Raw genomic sequence first — 19,344 nt, forward strand, 5'->3', positions numbered from 1 at the left:
CAGAGCCTAGTGGGGTCTGGAGATTAACATCCCCTGAAAATAAAGACTGTTTGAGTTTGTGGGTGCTTTTAAGGGGAAGGAGCGTTTGCGTAAGAAATATGGCTGGTTGGAAACATGCATTGCGGTGTACTTTTTTCCTTTTCCACCTATATATATACACACATAAACACAGTTTTTACATATGGCTCTCAAACAGGAGCTCCACATTACTCAGTGACCCTGAAACACAAGAAATAATCTTCTGTTTCCTCACCGTAATAAATCAGCATCTTGCTCGTCTCCTCTATCACAGTGGAATAAGGATAGCACGTTTTGCACCGTCATGGGCTTCTCATGATGTCATGTGTGTGTTGGAAAGTGTAGGATGCCTCTAATGAAAATGTGTATTCTCCCAGCTAATAGGAAATACAGCTGTTTTGTGTTCTCTAATATATAGATTTTGATTTGTGCATGTCTCATAGCAATCATTAACGGCTAATAGAAAAACCACGCTTGACTCTCCGCATTATACAGTGTGAATCTTGGCCTGTCTTTAACAGGGCCTTGACGTGCATGGAGGGATCAAATCTCTATTGCTGTGTATTTTTGCTGCGTATGTGGCGCAGACTCTGTGACTACAGAAAGAACAGCTCAGGGCTTGTAGTGAAAAAGAGTTGCAAGGAGGTGAAATGGATGTGTTCACTATGCTTGGACTGGGTAGTACAGTGACATTTAAGTAATATTTTTTTTTATGTATACTGCATAAAGTAAAAATCTAAATATTTCAATAAAATACAACTTAACAACTTTACTGTTTTAAATAGCTGTACTTTTTTTAAACAATTATTTGACTACAGTGAGTTAAATTTGTAATCCAATTTACGGTAATTTTGTATACACTTTAAACTTTTTGTCTACACTACCCATCAAGGGTTTGGGGTCGATCAGCTTATTCTCACCAAGGCAGCATCTATTTGATTAAAGAAAAAAAAAAAAGAACAATGTGAAAATTGCAGTTTAAAATGATTTTTTCAGTGTGAAATGATCCTTCAGAAATCACTCTAATATGCTGATATGGTGCTCAAGAAAAGTTTATTGTATTGATTAAAATTTTTGTGGAAACTGATCTTTTTTTTCAGGATTCTATAACAAATAAAATGTCAAAAGAACAGGATTTATTTTATATAGAATGACTTTAAAAGTATTGATGTCTTACCCCAACCTTTTGGACAGTAGGGTGTTTTCAATAAAACATTTAATTCTTAAAAAGTCTCTCTTTTTTTTTCTGTGTTTTTTGACAAAAATAGAAATTCTACAATAGAAGAAAAATAGCAACATGCTAAAATAAGTTAAGCAACATATAAATGGACTTTGTTTGTGTCTCTCTCTGTTTTGCTTATCTAGGTCCTACTAGTGTTGGTTTGAATGAGCTCAAAAGGAAGTTGTTGATATCCGATCCACAACATTTCAGTGTCACCATCCCACGTAAGTCCTTCCTTATGTGTGTGCCTTTGTGTGACAGTATGAGACTGATTTTTACCTTTGTGACAATGACTCTCTCACCTCGTCAGTTCTACTCAACACATTCCTCTGTCCCCTTCCCTCCCTCCAGCATCCAGAAACACACAATCCAGAGAAATACACCAGACATATAAATAAGCCTGCAATACAGGCCGACTCTGTGGAGAAATTAGAAGCAGTAAAGTGAGAGACGGAGCTCGAAAATTTGAAGTAGTTCAGAGACAGTTGCCAGAAAACCTGTGACTGTTGATATAACAGTTGGATGTTTGTTACATTCGAGTTTGGCTTTAATAGATGTGTCTGATTTAGGCTCTGACTCTTTGAAATGTCACTGGTATTGAAATCCTATTTAAAGTTTTTGCCTTAATTGCTGGCTAATTGCTCACAAATGTGACCCCTGCATTAGTCTGTATTATGTAGCCCGGCTCCTCTCAGACCTAACAAATGATTTAGATTAAAGGGATGGATTCTTGGAAAGGGACTGTATTGAAAGTGCCTTTTGGTCATCTTTCCCCTTTTATTTCAGTCCTGCCAACTCCAACTCTCACTGTTAATATGGAGTGATTAAACATTGAATATTTCTATTAAATTTTTTTTAAGGAGACCAACTTGAACTATTGCTTCACATTTCCAACAACTGGGTATTTTAAAATGCAAACCAGTCATGGCAGCAGCGCTAGTGAGATTGTAGAATACGATTAGTTGGGAGCACTTGAACATTTTGTCTCCTCTCCAACTTTTACTGCTATTTTCCATGATCTTAGAATGAAATTCAAATTCTTTTGCCACACCAAAAACATTTCCTATGCCACAAAGCTAATGCCAGATGAAATATATTCTATTTCTTTCAACAGTACAAGGGAGTAACTTTTTTTTTTTTTTTTTTGTGAGCACCAGCAGTTGGAGGTATAATAACATGTTATCTTATGTCTGTGGTGGGCTGTCATCATGAGAGGGGGATGCCTCTTCATCAAATATGTGATGGGTTGAGGGCAACTAATAATTTACTCCCATCCCACCCAGCCCATACATTCTCTCTCCTCTCTCTCCCTCTGTCTTTATCTATAGGAATAGGTGTCCACTTACAAACTAAAGATACAAATTAGACAGCCTCTTGTCCATTCATTTTATAACCAATTGTGCATTGCTGCTGAAAGATTTTTGTCTGTGTTTTTTTTAAAGGAGTCTCTAATGCGTACCAAGGCTACATTTATTTGATCAAAAATACAGCAAATAGTAATTTTCAAACCAAAATACAGCAAATAGGAGAAATAATATTGCAAGTGTCACATGGTCATTCAAAAATTATTCTGATATGCTGATTTGGTGCTAAAGAAACATGGTTTATCGTTATGACAATTAAGAATGATTGTTCTGCTTGATATTTATGTGGGAAACCTTTTTCAAGAAAGTTCAAAGATCAGCTTTTTTTTCCATAATATTATAAATGTCTTTACACTTTAACATTGAGTTTAAGCAACTTAATTAATTCTTGCTGAATGAAAGTTAGTTTCTTAAAAAAGAAAAAAAAAAAAACTTTGAACTGTAATGTGTTTATATATTTAAAAAAATACAGGAAAATTACCAATATATGTTATGATGAATAGATAGAGTGATAGAGACAATTCAGTAGGGGCCTTGGAAAAGCAGAAGAAAAAAAAGCAGAGGAAGAAAAAACCTGGAACAAGGCGAGCTGAAATGGTGATAAAGTTTAATAGTTTGTTTTGGTGCTGCTGGAGGCTTGCAGACGATTTGTCGGAGGTGTGTTCTACAGTGACCTTTGACCTCTCTGACTCTCGTTAAGCACACCGCTGTGTCTCTCCACACTGCATACTCTGACCCTGGCTGTACCTGGCGGAGCCGTGCTGGCTGGACTGGCACGCGCCGACTGATTTAAAGACAGGAGTTTATAAGCAGCTAAAAGCAGGAATGGGGCTAATGAGGGACAGAGTAAACTCAGTGCTGGTACTGTACAGTGTGCTCCTGGGGCTTTACAAGCACCGTTACACTCACACTGCCCTTATGAAGCCTTGTGGTGAGGTGAGCCAAGACAGACACGGTGGGTGTGGCGTCAGACCTTGGAGAGGTGGTTTACTTTAAATAAAATTAAGTGGGAAATAAAGTGCCTACGGGGAAACTCCCTTTAATCAAGGAAATGTCTGTAATGAACATTTCTTCACATGTTCTTCTTGAAGCACTTTAACCATTAAGTTATTCCACCACAGTGCTCTAAGAAACCGTGCCGGGAATCCACTGCGTTTTCTTTCAGTTAGGGAAATGGTATCTAATGCCACTTTGGGCTGGGTATAAATATTGTTTTTCAGATTAAATGTAATCCTTTTAATTGCATAATTACAATAATCCTAGTATTGATTGTTAAAATCTTATGATGGTTTTATGTTAATACATATTTTTAGTGGCTCTGTGAAAATTTGTCTGTAAAGCACCTCCTGTCCTGGACTATACCTGGACTGTTCTTAATGTTCATGTAGAAGATACTGTATAGTGTGACCAGTGTAGTTGATTTCATGAACAGTTGACTCTATGAACCAGTTCTGTTTAGTGAATCTGAAACATGCATGTAGCCCAATTCCCAAAACAATTGACTCTCTTGAGCCAGTTCTTGTATTTGTCTTTTACTGTTCTGAATCATGAGCTGGTTAATCACAACCAGTTTAAGAAATCCAGCCCTAATTTAACTATATTTAGGTTTCTGAAGCTATAGTAGATATTTTTTCCCTCCAGTAATGTGGATGTGCTACAGTTAAATGTGGATGGGCTTGTGTTTTGTGAAAGCGAGAATACACTACCGCTTTTGCCCAGATTTTTGCCCCAATTCACAGTCTTGCCAAGTCCATTTTATGAGGTGATTTTTAAACACATACTGCAATTTTTCTCTGTAACCATTTGCTAAATTGGCAAGTGTTTTAAAATCTTTTCATAAAAAGATTTAGCATTTTCTATTCAATCTTTCAGTGTGAAACTATACAAAATCCGATGCTTTGCCTTAAATACTTTGCCTTATCTTTCACAGACACGTCTCGATCGAAAAGACATCAGGAAAGCGATGGAGTGGAGTATAATTTTATCTCCAAACACCTTTTTGAGGCAGACATTCAGAACCACAAGTAAGTTACCATCCTTAGATTGAAACACACTGCTGGTGTGTATTATTTGGAACGAGTATATGAACGATCTTCTGTGATTTGGATTTGGGATGTGAACATTTACCGTGGAGATCAAATAGTCAGTATTAATCATTGAAGGTTAGTGGACCGCTTCCTTTATTCTCAGGATTGTAATTATTTCAACCGTAACCCTGACACAAACACTCCACAGTGGGACAGATATAAATCTGAGAGACGGAGCCTCTGTGGCCAGTTAGTATTCAACACATCGTCCAGGGCCCTGACTGAACTTAAGTAAATCAGCACCCCAGTCAAAACAGTGCACAACAGTTTTCACTGATGTCGTCTGTCTCAAAAGCTATGGCAAACATTCACCAGCTCTGCCTTTCAGCTGCCCACTATTCTTTCATTTTTCCACTCCATTTCCTTCAAGCAAATTGTGTGTGTGAGTGTGTGCTACTTGTGTAGCAGCATGATGTGGGCTCAGATCCCTTCTCTGTAAGCGAGAGTGAGAGGGTGTTGACAGGTGGTCTGTGTGTGTGTGTGTGTGTGTGTGTGAGCGAGAGAGGGGGATCAGACTCTTTTTACCCAGTGGTTCGTAAGCTCAGATTTGTATGGATGGCCTGGTGATAGATGTTTTTCTCCAGCCCCTCATCAGGGGGTAAAACAACACAACAGGAACGCGAATAGAATGTCACCTCGCCAGCAAACCTGGCATTTTAACTGCCTTGTGGTGGAAAAAACAAGCAGTGGCTTGTTCTGTGGTGAAATGTACATCAAATGGAGTAAACCACAATTATCAATGTTGAGAACGAGCAAGCTCAAGCAGGTGGGCACGAGGGACTGCAACAGGGATGGAAAGAAAAATGTTTCCCCCTTCTCAGCATTTTCTCTTCCAATTATTAAAAATCTGTCAAGAACTATTCATTTATTTAAAAATGCATGAAATGTGCAACTCACAAATACAAAGACTTATAATTTTCATTTTTAGTAAAAAAAAACATAATTTTTAATATTTCTTTATTAATTAATGTTATGTTTTGTATATGTTAAATAACATACTATATGTTTTATATATATATATATATATATATATATGTATATGTATATGTGTGTGTGTGTGTGTCCAAGCACATAAATAGAGAAGCGAAGGGAAGGGAAGGAAAAGATGTGGTAGTAAAAGTGTACAAGCAATAGGGATAACCACACCCTGGAGAGGATTGTGAAACAAAACCCATTCAAAAAGGTGGGGGAGATTCACAAAGTGTGGACTGCAGCTGGAGTCAGTGCTTCAAGAACCACTACACACAGACGTATGCAAGACATGGGTTTCAGCTATCGCATTCCTTGTGTCAAGCCACTCTTGAACAACAGACAGCGTCAGAAGTGTCTCGCTTCGAAAAGGACTGGACTGCTGCTTAGTGGTCAACATTTATGTTCTCTGATGAAAGTAAATTTTGCATTTCCTTTGGATATCAGGGTCCCATAGTCTGGAGGAAGAGAGGAGAGGCACACAATCCACGTTGCTTGAGGTCCAGTGTAAAGTTTCCACAGTCAGTGATGGTTTGGGGTGCCATATCATCTGCTGGTGTTGGTCCACTGTGTTTTCTGAGGTCCAAGGTCAACGCAGCCATATACCATATATAATATTATAAATTGTTATCACATAATTGGTATATGTTATTATTTGGGGGGGAAATGTTTTCGCAAAACTGCTTTATGAAATGTTAAAACACTTTTTAAAAAAAATTCAGGATGACTAAGATTTGAATACTGTGTTCAGAATTCAAGGAAAATATATTCTGTTTGGTTATACCACTTGACATTTTAAAGTCATTAAATTTCATGAAAATGATTTCAATGTTTTCGAAAAACATATGAAACCAATATAAATACAAAGATTACATTTCTAAGAACATTTTAAACCAGTTTTTGGACAAGTAGTTCATCAGTCTGCCTTCCAGTGAGAAAATGCCTAATGAGAATTCATGTGCAAACACGACATTGGTGTTCCCTTGGAAAACCCTACTCAGGGCTAAAAACAGCATTTAAATGAACCCAAAAACCACAGAAGCAGCCTCCACCCCACCATCCAAAACATGCACTGCATCATGACAACAAATGTCACAACACAGAAGCCCTGTTTGAGCACATTTGCCTTTAAATTAAAATGTAGTCATTTTAGGAATTCCTGGTAACCCTACATTAACACATTAACATTAACAACACCAAACCACCTCTTAGCACCCAACTAAATCACCTTGGCTCACCAGCAAAATGCCTTCAATGAAAGAGTGCACAGGCTTTTAAAACATGTCTATCAGGAGAAGAGTGGCAGGGAGTCACGTTAACTTCTAAAAATGATCACCCAATCACAGGTTGCTGCCCAGAACTGTGAGCATGCTTATAGTTTTCACTTCTTTAAAGACTTGTTGACATTTGGATTGATGCTTGGGGAACAATAAAGAAGCCTGTACATTCAGTATAAAGAACATTTCACCAGTAGTTTTAGTAGTGGTAATTTTAGTGGCCTGAGTTGCATAACCAAATATTCATGGAACATTACAACACCGTGCTGTCGCAAGACTCTTTCGCTCTTCTGGAATACTTTCCATATTCTTCCACATTTCTTGCTAAGACGGATGTCCTAAAAATACACACTTCTGTGTTCTGTGACGCTGATTGGGGGGGAAAATCAATGGATTGGATTGAACGAGAGGCAGATTAAATACTGGAAAAGTGTTTGTTTGTCTTTGTCTTCTCAGGAAGTCAAGTTACTCTTGCTGTTGGCATTCAAGCCTGACTGTGCTGCAAGGAAACAGGTGTTACTGATTTAAACTGTAACATAGAAGATTATATAAAAGAGCCTTGTGTCAGACTGTCTGGAATCGCCATGTGGGGAAGAATGCGAGTGATGGTGAACACACAGTGCATGTCTAAGCAGCCTCTTACACTGAAAGCATCAGGACAGGCTGGGAGTAAATAATGGGTTATGAGTTTCCTGTCATTATCCTGTCCATTGACTTCTCTTTGTATTCTAGGGTGGGGTCACGTAGACCCACGGGCATTGCTTTTGCATTTAGAGCCATCAATCATTACATCAAACCTCTCCTGTTTTTTTCCCGTCTTTTCCTATGCCTCAGGTTCATTGAACACGGAGAGTATAAGGGAAACTACTATGGGACGAGCTTCGACTCTGTACGTTCAATCCTGTCCAAGAACAAGGTGTGCCTTCTAGACGTACAGCCACATGTGAGTAACTCCTCAGATACACATTCTGCCTCTCCATTTTACCTCCCTCTGCGTCACTCCATTCTTCAGTCTCTGTTCCAGATTTATTTCCCCCCCTTTAACAGGTGTGACATTCCACACTATTCCCCCTGGATCTTTTCTGAGTTCAGTGTGCTGTGTGTGTGCACTCAGTTTGCACTCATCCTCTTGGTCTTCAGGTCAGCGGGAGATCTAATGGCATCTCTACTAATTGTCCCACGTTTGAAGATTTCTTCAGGCTTAGTGTTAGTCTGAGAGAGTAGTGTAGTGTTGGTGGAGTCTACGCAGAACTGTATCAGTGTCCACACTGAAATCATTGGAAGACCTCCGTCACCTCTGCCTCAGACATCTTACCTTGGTGGTCTGAGCCTGGCTTCTCTCTTGAGTAGTGAAAGAGAGAAAATGAGCCAATGACATGGTTATCTGTATTATGAAACACATTCTTCTGGTTCTTGTTTTCCTATAGTTTTCCTATATATGTTATCTCTCTCTCTCTCTCTCTCTCTCTCTCTCTCTCTCTCTCTCTCTCTCTCTATATATATATATATATATATATATATATATATATATATATATATATATATATATATATATTTGTGAAGTCTGTAATACCAGGAGATAATTGTATCTGTTAGCATTCCCGTTCAGCTCAGTGGCACAGACAACTTTAATGGAGTAAGATATTTGTGAAAATTCTAATAATTATTTACTCGTTCCAGAGATGTCGTTTCAAATCCTTATGCTGTAATCTTAGTCCACGGAATACAAAAAATGAGAATTTAAAAAAAGGTCTTTGCTTCTCTACAGAAACATTAAGAGACAATGGCTCTCCAATCTCAGTTGAAAGATGGAACCAGAAGAATTTACAATTTCAAGAATACAGAATACACTTGCAGTTTTTAAATGATGATTAAGGGGGGGAAAAGCTGTCTAACCTACCTGGCCCTATGTGAAAAATTAATTGCTCCTGTTAAATCATGAAAGAACTGTTATTGACCACATTATTTTAGGAAGCGGAGTTAAATTTAACTGATTTCACCTGATTACTGCCAGACCTGTTGAATCAAGAAATCACTTAAATAGAACCTGTCTGACAAAGTGAAGCATTTCTTAAAGAGCAACACATCATGCCACGATCTAAAGAAACTCAAGAACAGATGAGAAACCGAATCGTTGACATGTATCAGTCTGGAAAGGGTTATAAAGCCATTTCTAAGGCTTTGGGACTCCAGAAAACCACGGTCAGAGCCATTATCCACAAATAGAGAAAACTTGGAACAGTGGTGAACCTTCCCAGGAGTGGCCGGCCTACCAAAATTACTCCAAGAGCACAACGAAGACTCATCCAGGAGGTCATAAAACAACCCAGAACAACATCTAAAGAACTGCAGGCCTCACTTGCCTCAATTAAGGTCAGTGTTCATGACTCAACAAGAAAGATACTGGGCGAAAATGGCATCCATGGGAGAGTTCCTAGGCAAAAGCCATTGCTGACCGAAAAGAACAGAAAATCTGGTCTCACATTGGCCAAAAAAAAGTATCTTGATTATCCCCAAGACTTTTGGGCAAATATTATGTGGACTGATGCAACAAAAGTTTAACTTTTTAAAAGGCATGTGTACCGTTACAGCTGGTCTAAAACCAACACAGCATTTCATAAAAAGAACATCATACCAACAGTCAAACTTGGTGATGGAAGTGTGATGGTTTGAGGCTGCTTTGCATCTCCAGGACCTGCTAGACTTGCCATAATTGATGGAAACATGAATTCTGCACTCTATCAGAAAATCCTGAATAAGAATGTCTGGCCGTCAGTTTGTGACCTCAAGCTCAAGCGCACTTGGGTTACGCAGCAGGACAATGATCCTAAACACTGTGATGCTATGCCATGACCTAAAACAACCTTTAATGCTCCAGAACCCTCCAATGTGGCTGAATTAAAAAAAAATCCGCAAAGAAGAGTGGGCCAGAAAGAATCCACAGCCATGTGCAATGCTTGATTGCAGTTGTTCCTGCAAAGGGTGACACAACCAAGTTATTAGATTTTAGGGGGCAATTACTATTATTTTCACATAGTGCCAGGCAGTTTTGGACATCTTTTTTCCATTAATAAATTAAATCATTATTTCAGAACTGCCTTTTGTATTTACTCAGGTTATCTTTGTGAAATATTATTTGTTTGATGATCTGAATCAGTCTGACAAATATGCAAAAAACGGGATGTTGACAAAAAGCTTTTAATGGCACTGTACGTGTGTGTGTGTGTGTGTGTGTGTGTGTGCGTTTAATATATATATATATATATATGTATGTATGTATGTATGTATGTATGTATGTGTATATATATATATATATATATATATATATATATATATATATATATACATAGAGAGAGAGAGAGAGAGAGAGAGAGAGAGAGAGAGATAACATATATGTGTGTGTGTGTGTGTGTGTATGTATATATATGTGTTTAGAGCATTACATAATGGGCGCAAAAAGCTTGTGGGTTCAATTCCCAGGGAACTCACATACTGGTAATAAAATAAAATAAAAATGTTTAGCCGGAATGCAGTGTCCGTTTGGATAAAAGCGTCTGCTAATGCATAAATGTAAATGTAACACAAAGGTGACTTCAACTGTAATTCGACAACTGGCCGCTAGAGGCTGGCTGTAAAAGGGATTCAATCCCATAGATTCATCTTGTTAAAATGCCCATCTTTAAAGCAGAAAAAGTTTACAGACTGGTTCAAAAACTTATTTAGGTCTATAAAGCAAATTTTGCCCTTCATGACAACTCTGAGGGGGGTGAATTTTTATTTTTTTTTTATAACTCATCCGTTTGAATTATATTAAGCCTTAAATTTCTGCATAATTAAGGGCATGGCCACTTGAGTGCCAGGTGGATTGCAGCTGCTGTCAACACCGTCGAGCTAGGTGGACGTGGTTTCAGCGACTAGCTCCTGCCTCTTTGCCCATTTTCAATTATCTGGGAGTGACGGGCTGCCAAGATGGTGACAGCCCGCTCCAACCTTCATAAACCTACGGGTGACGTCACAGACGCTACATCCATGTTTTTATACAGTCTATGTTATAAATCTATACAAAATTAAGCAATTTTTTCCTCCAAATTGAAGCAAAAATCTGATATGGCAATCATCTTAAATACAACAACTGCCAATTCAGATATGCTCTATGATTTGGTTTCAAAAAGTGTGGACTACTTGGTGATAATTTTATGTTGATCTTTTGCCATTATACAGCTTAACAGCCTTGGCCACATTTTGCTACAGTAAATGACATTGACATGTTTAAATTTTGAATGAATGATCCCCTAAATGTACAGTGGCAAAAACAGGCTTCTTAATTATAGGGTTAGAAAAACGGTGGAAATGATGGTGATTTTCCGAACTAGATCACAGCCATTGTGGAAAAATGCTACAAAACTTTACGTTATGCTTTAAAACCAATGATTAATTTAGTCAGTTGAAAAACATCTCCAAATGAAAAATGTGGTGAGGTTCAGTGGTCTGATTGTTTTGAAGATTTCATCAGGATCTCGACTACCTGAAGTGTAATGTGTCTGACCAAAGAGTTTTATTTTCACTCATGGAGTCAGATCAGTTGAGCTCAGTGTGAATCAGCTGCTCTGTTTTCTGTCAAAATGTAACTGTGACTAACAGTAATAATGTACAGAAGAATCAATGTCAAACTAAATCATGATAGCATGAGTGATGCTGCTTTAATGACTGCGGTTCACCCTGCTCTCTTTATCTTTCTCCCCTTTTTTTCCACATTCTCTCTCCATCAGACACTAAAGCATCTTCGTACAGCTGAGTTCAAGCCCTATGTAGTGTTTGTGAAGCCTCCATCCATCGAGCGTCTGAGAGAGACCAGGAAGAGCGCAAAAGTCATCTCAGGCAAAGATGATAAGAACTCGTCCAAATCCTTTTCGGTAATACACACCACACACAGCTTTGACTTCAGTCTGTCACTTTTCTCTCTCAGTAGGTCATTTTAGGGTATTAGGTCATGTTCATGGAGTTTTCATTCCACTATCTCACATAGTTCTTGGTGAAATAAGAAATAGATTTAATCACTTACTGGCAACATTCACATCCTTTATTATAGTCATTTTCCTTCTGGACCTTGCAAACAAATCCGGGTTTAGAGATTTAAGGTGTGTGTGTGTGTGTGTGTGTGTGTGTGTGTGTGCACCTCATGTGTATATGTGTTTGTGTAACCGCTCCCCTGAGCATCAACCTGATATGAGACTCATGAGCTCACACTACACCTGTATGACTGCACTCAAAAAAAATACATGAAATCAATTAAGACATACACCAGACCCTTACTCTTGTCCTGCCATTAGTTTGTGCTATGTGTGTGTGCAATATGGTGTTGAATATGCGGGGTATCTAATGACTTTCCCAGAGCTCAGCTCTTTCCTGTGTATCTCGCTGTGTGTCTGCACCGGGGCCAAGCGCACTTGCTACAGGATAAGTGACCCCAGGAACCCGACTCCACCACACGCAGAGATGGCTTGATGCCGATTGTTCCTGCAGAGACATTCTATGTCAAATTTGGTTAGGAGCTCCAAACACATGCTCACCTGTTAACCTGTTGACCCAACAAGTGTTCAAATGCAATGCATAATATATATCTTTCGCACAACACAGACCAGCAACAGTCACTCGTGGCAACTTTGCACAATGGTTCAGCTAGATGCTAATTATTTTAAAGTTATTTTAATGGGCTTTTTTCTGCCTTTTATTAGGATATAAGACAGTAGCAAATTGTTGCCAGCACTAATCATTTTAACACATCAGCTTTGCTCTATTTATCCATTATAATAAATATTATTATTAATGAATTACATTTTCCTTGACACTCAAAGTACTTTACATTGGGGGGGGGGGGGGGGGTCTGGATGATTTGAACAGGATGCCGATACACTTTTCAAAAGACATCCTAGGATTTTTTTTAATAACCACAAAGAGTCTGGACCTCGGCCTCATCTGAAGGAAGGTGCTTCTTGGCAGCATAGTGTCCTTGTCATTATGATTTCATAGAAGCAACTACTTTCAGTCACATGTGTACCAACAGTTCATCTAGGACACAGGACTGCACAATATTGGAAATAAACTGACATAGTGATTTTTTTCATAGTTAATAAAACTATTAATATTAATAAAGTGATTTAGTGATTTAGCTTTATTAATGAGAATTTTAGTAGTAGTACTATCATTATATTTAAGGAATGTATTTATGTTACAGTTTCTTCAAGTTAAAACAAACTTTCAAGTTCTTAACTTACAAGTCTCTGTTTGTATGATGATATTTATTTATTTTTTCTGAAGAAATTGTAAAATGCTCATGAAGTGAAAAATCAAAGGATCCCAGATTTTCACCAGATAATTTGAATAGCTATTTTTAGGGAAGAATTTTGTTAGTGGGAATTTTGTTGGGTAGTGCATATGCATACAAAAAAAAGAATAATAATAAAAATGTATATTTTTCAATAATAATAAAAAAAAATATATATATATATAAAAAGCATATCATCATTTTAGGGTTAAACAATTTGGAAAAACGTGAAAACATTTTTACTGAAACCTCTTTCAGTAACCAGAAATGGGGAAAAAAATTCTTTCCACTTGAGCTTTGAGAGGCCATGTTTCCACTGTTTTTGACAGTGGGATATGATTATTTTCAATATGACTATATATGATTTTGAGGTATAAGAATTATGTTGTAAGAGTACTTTTGTACTGTAAAATAACCATTTATAAAAATATTGAATTTTTATTACATTTTGTCTTAATTTTTTTTATTTATTTTGAAATGTTAAACTATTGAGCATGTGTTTTGTGCTTTGCCATCAAGAAATATATGCGCTGACAGTTTCAAAAGTGATGCTGAAACACTGTATCATGAACTGCTTGCATGTACATGAACAATGCCAAGCTTCACTCTTGATATCAGCAGTGCACATATTAAAATAAATCACAGCCTTCGATATTTGCCATCGCGTTAAACCATACCCCAATATCCATTTTAGTTTGACATATTGTACAGCCCTAATACACATGCTCGCAAACTTATACTAGAAACTTATTTCATTATTCTTATTTCAACAAGTTTGAAACTGAATAGATGCTGGTCACATTAATTCAAACCACTGAATGTGTGATTAGACCACACTGTACTCCCCAACGTTTTAAATTCCCCGAAAGCTCAAGGATTAGGCCGTTGTCAGTGGGAATGTAGCCCTGGCTATCTCTGTTATAAGAGGAACTGTACCAAAAGCTGTCCACACAATCCTCAGCAACTTCTGCCTGCTTTCAACAGGTCACTGTTGGTACTAGTCAAGGGAAAAAGAAAGCCTTTGTAGTTGGCAAAAGTGCATTATAGACCCTGACAGTGTTAAAGGCACCAAGATTCAGCCTATTATAGGTACGTAAGAAAAATTGTGTTTGATGAAATGTCCCAGACATATTTTATCCCGGACTTTGCAGTATTTCTTTCCCAGAGAGAGACGCTGTGTCTGTTAGAACCATGAACTTGAGCACTGTCGGCTCTGTGCAAGAAAACAGGCATCCCTTTGTTTCTGTGAATCCAGTCTTCCACTCTATTGTTCTCCCTTTTAGTATCACTTGTATAACATTAATCTGTAGAAAATCAAAATATCACCCATTCTCCTTTTAGGAGTAGCAAAAAAAAAAAAAACTTGGAATTTCATAAAAATGTCATCAGAGGGTTTCATTGTCTGGCATTAAATAGTCATAATGAGAAATGGAAACATAAGCTAAAAATGGAGGATTTTTTTTTTTTTTTTTTTTTTTTTTGGGGTCATGTGCTCTGTGAAAGTCAGCCCAGTCCACAGATGAAGTGCCTTTACTTTGGGAATATAAAAACAGGGACCTCTTGACGACCCAGAGATGTCCTTTTTGAACTGGTTTAATGATAAGGGCAGGTGCACTTTATATGATCCAATAAAAAATCGATTTTCCGGCAAGGATTGAGAGATAAGCAGACCTTACGCTGACTGTGGAGGAGGAGAGCGAGAAGGCAGCTTAGTACTGAAGAACTTCTTCAGTTTTTGAAGAGGGAAGACCCAGATTTTGAGTGAGAGAGCGCATTAGAACCTTTGGGAAATAAACAATCGGAAAGAAATGCAGAGGAAAAATAGATTTAAACCCTTGAAACTGATCAGATTTGGTAATAACACTCCCCTGGAGGCACAACATCTGTTATACCTCAATTAGCATGAGGTTTTTATTTGATGACAGAATGAAGAAAAAAATATTCAGACCTTGGGCCAAACCTTTGACTATTTAGGCCAAATACAAGCTAATCCACCACGTTGAACCAGAGCTTTATTAAAGCCATGACTAAGTCAATGAACTGCGACTGTTGATGCGTTCTGCCAATAACTGTCCGATTGAGAGACTGCTGTAATTTTCAGAACGCCAGCAGCTCTGTGACCCAAATGAAACAGAAATGTTGACTACATCTCAACTCTTGATCAGGAAAGATGGGAAGGCTTTAACAGAGACTGGGAGGGGAAGTTGCCGTCTGACAATGGCCATGCGCCATGGCTTCGTTAAGCTTGCCGCTGTCTTGTCTACTAATTCCAAATTCCAACATTTCCATACTTACTATTGTGCTTAATTAGCTTCTCAGCAACATTTTAAATGTTTTAACTGGTCAAAGCTTCTGATTTAGAGTGGCAATATGTTTTATAGCGTCATATTGCTCTCAGTATGGGTCCCATGTTTATGTGCTGTAAAAGTTGAGTCTATATTGGTAAAGCCACTCAAACCCTGCCATGTTCTTTGAGACTGGCACCAAATGCCAAGATTGCCCACATAAACACTTATTTAGGGCCCACAAGCCCAGAAAGGTCAAAGGCCACGCTAGAAAGTCCATAACTAGCCTATACCAAGAGTACTTAGTGGTGGGAGTTTGTTGCATTTATAAAGTAGGTCTGGTTTTAGCTTGTTGTTATTTTGCAGTTTTTCTGCAATGTCAGTTTGTTCTGAACGGTAAAAATATTTAATGAATAATGACTGTTGATCATTTTCTAAGGCTTTCAAGCACCAGTGTGTAACATATGCCAGGGTATAAAATTGCGGTCTGTTTATTCACTCCACTGTTCCTGTGATCAAAACCGCTGGATATCCAGACCTCAAACTATAACTCTAACTGTGTAGAACATTAAATATCAGTTTATAGTTTTATCTTTTATCACATGTTGATATTTTTGCATTTCTGCATCTAAAGCGGTTTTATTGTAAACAAAAAAAGTATACTTTTTAATTAAGTCAAAGTTGAGGGCATCTATGAAAGTCCTTTTTGGAAGCTGGTTCTGGGAATACTGTGGGAATGTGTGTTTTGGGGGTATTTTTTATTTTATTTTTTTTCCTTAAAAATAACTTTTACAATGTGTTTGTTGTTTAGGAGGAGGACTTCCAGGAGATGATCAGTAGCGCTCAGATGATGGAGAACCAGTACGGTCACCTCTTTGAAAAGGTCATTGTGAACGATGACCTCACTGTTGCCTTCAACGAGCTCAAGCAGGCGCTCAGGAAAGTGGAGACAGAAGCTCACTGGGTGCCCGTCAGCTGGACTCATTCCTGAGTGTCAGCACAAAACAGGACAAACAGAACAAGGGAACAAGGCATCAAATTTGGGGAGGAAACTGAGGGAAGGACTTTAAGAACTGTGAAAGATTTTGTTTAATTGTGTATTTTTATTTTTGGCTGTAGATGGTGACAGGGAAATATTTTAGTTGTCTTAACATGTCTGAAGTGGTTGATCTGTTTTTGGAGACTAAAGTGCAAATCCATAGGTTTGTATTTGCATTGTTGTGGCGGTTATATCCGACCAGGTGTAACTGCACTCAGCAAACGTCACCGCTGAGAGAGTGTTTAAGACTGCCAATCAAAGACCACTCCTTAGTCTGTTTTTAACATTAGTTTATAGAAACCAAAGGGATGATTAGTATTTTTCTGTGTTCAAAGTACACTTTTTTTTCAGAACTTGTAGTCCACTGTAGTCCATTGGCCTGTTATTCTGCAGCTAGTTTGATCAGCACAGCTTTAACAGTATATATGGTTGGGGGGGCATCAAGTGATGTTCATTGGGCCCAAAGTGATTTTATTTAAATAGAAAATTAATATATTTTGAATTTTTTTTAAACTTTTTTTTTTTTACCCCATTCCCTGTTGAGTTTTTTAAATTAAAATCAGAGCTATGAGGATTTATTTAGCTTTTTTTCGTAAGTGCTCATGGCTGATCAAAGCCTCAGGGTCCCTGTAGACAAAGCTTTTATTAATGTACAGCATAACCCGAAGTGTGCAGAAGTGGACTTCTTTCTTTCAGTTCCATCTATCTGTTTCTTTCTATTCCTGTTTCCTTCCGTTTCATTTTGCTTAATTGCCCAGTCCACCATGACTAGCTGTTGTTGAGGGCAGGCATTTGGAAAGGACATATGAGGAAATGTACTTGTTCTGAGCTGATTAGTCAAGAGTCTTGGAAGCCTAACAGCAGCACTTCCACAATTGTATCTCAGTGAAATTAATGTGAAATGATAACCTTGAATGTTACAAGGCATTACAGACATGATTAGTTCACCCAAAAATGAAAAACTGACATAATTCGATTCTTTTGTATAACTTAGAGGATTTTAATATAGAACATGAGTCATATGGACTTTAATGGTACTTTATTATTTTTGGTGCTCAACAGTCCCCTTCCAACTTAACTCGTATGTAACACGTACATAGAAAGAATTTCATATGGATTTGTAACCACTAAGGATGCTCTAAAATTTCAGCAACTCTGGACCGAAACTGGTCAAAACAGGGGAAAGAGAATTGTTTCCAGCCTAACTAGTTTTGATAGCACCAATTACGTTTAATTAGCGCTTCTCAGATGATGCATTTTGACCGTGTTCACAATCTATTTGGTGCACATTAAGTGAATAAGGTAAAAAAGGGTCTACATGTCAGCAGTTTGGAAAAAAAAGAAAGGTAAAGTATCAAAATGTAAAAGTTGTTCGACTGAAATATCAAGAGGTGGCTCATTTCTGAAGACTGACTGCTTTAGTTTAATTTAAAAATCAGAGAACTTTACACCCTAAAGATACCCAAATTTAATCAACCAACTTTAATTTTCAGTTTTCGACTAAATTACAAATTCAAGTTGATGATTTTCAGTGTCATTGTTAAAAGATAATAATAATTTTGGTGCATCACTAGTAGCAACTCGAGGGTGTGTAAATGTTGATATAATCGTCATTTATTGGGTGAACTAGATGAGGTCTTTTTTAGACATTAAAGGGATAAAGATATGTCACTAAATATATGTTTTTGTTACAATTTTCTTGGTTTTCAACCAAGCAGTGTCAATATTTCACTCTGTACTGTTAGTGTAGTTTAGTCCTACAGTCCACATAAACACAAATCAAAATCAAGGTGCACTGACGTTTGTTCATTTGCTTCACTGTTATTATTGTCTTTGCCTTCTTTTTCATATATTTCTGTTTTTATTTTCATACAAAACCGATTCAAACTTTTTGTCAAGCTTCAAAGTCTTAAATGAAATATGCAAAGAGAATATTGAATCCTATATTTTAGTAATATACCTCTATATCTGGTTGTTTTCAGATTGAATTTTGTGAACAACAATTCATGTACCTGTATTATTTCGTTCTGTCAGTGATCATGAGTTTACAACCTGTGCTGTTCTAAAACATCTCATCCAAATGTATATTAAATATGTCAATCAGTTATGTCCTGTACACTTTTTATTCAGCAGGTTTGTGAGGAGAGAGGTGTGTCTGTTCCTAGTCCCATAATTAATAACCAGTGTTTCCTTTAATAGTTGATTCACATTCAGACACAAAGGGCCAGTGGGACAGACTCATCGCTCAGGACTCGCTCGCTACTGAGATCTCGCTGTCTGATGAAATGCCAAAACAAACCAGCAGCCAGCACAGCGACCCATAATCCTTCAGCTCCCTCTCCATCACACAGGCCTTCCACTGCGGCTCAGAGCTGATAGTGAGCTGATGAAAGGGATGTATGACATGAGACAGGAAGATGAACAGGAGTTGAGCGTAGCTGGCCAGGAAAGAGGTAACCATGTTTTTCAAGATTGATAGAAGCACACTTCATGCGTCACTGATATCTTTGTGTTTTCATCCTTGTTCTTCGTATTAGTGAAAGAAGAGTTCACCCAAATAACTCAATTTCTTCTGTGGAACACAAAAGGGGAATTATTTCAAGTTTGGCTCTAGAACAACATAAATAACCAGAAAAGTGCTCTATATGATTTGTGCAATGTTTACCAAAAGTCATACAACAGATTTTTTTTACATATGTTTGAGAGAAAAAGAAATCTCTGAGTTGTAAACGAACCATTCTTTTGAGTTGAATCTTTT

At 37.6% G+C, this 19,344-nt stretch overlaps 1 protein-coding gene across 4 annotated transcripts in view; it reads left to right on the plus strand.

Annotated features, from left to right (window-relative positions):
• The window catches only part of mpp7a (MAGUK p55 scaffold protein 7a), a 119,464-nt gene extending 100,773 nt beyond the window's left edge, over positions 1 to 18,691 (plus strand). For all 4 annotated transcript variants that reach the window (XM_052571632.1, XM_052571634.1, XM_052571631.1 and 1 more), the window contains 5 exons: positions 1,384 to 1,464; positions 4,535 to 4,628; positions 7,772 to 7,880; positions 11,707 to 11,850; positions 16,359 to 18,691. In XM_052571632.1, the coding sequence (XP_052427592.1) occupies positions 1,384 to 1,464; positions 4,535 to 4,628; positions 7,772 to 7,880; positions 11,707 to 11,850; positions 16,359 to 16,538 (608 nt within the window). In that variant the 3' untranslated portion in view covers positions 16,539 to 18,691. The remainder of the gene's footprint in view (positions 1 to 1,383; positions 1,465 to 4,534; positions 4,629 to 7,771; positions 7,881 to 11,706; positions 11,851 to 16,358) is intronic.
• Positions 18,692 to 19,344: the final 653 nt, after the last annotated feature.

This window comes from Carassius gibelio, chromosome B12 (assembly GCF_023724105.1).
Source record: "Carassius gibelio isolate Cgi1373 ecotype wild population from Czech Republic chromosome B12, carGib1.2-hapl.c, whole genome shotgun sequence".
NCBI classification, from domain to species: Eukaryota; Metazoa; Chordata; class Actinopteri; order Cypriniformes; family Cyprinidae; genus Carassius; species Carassius gibelio.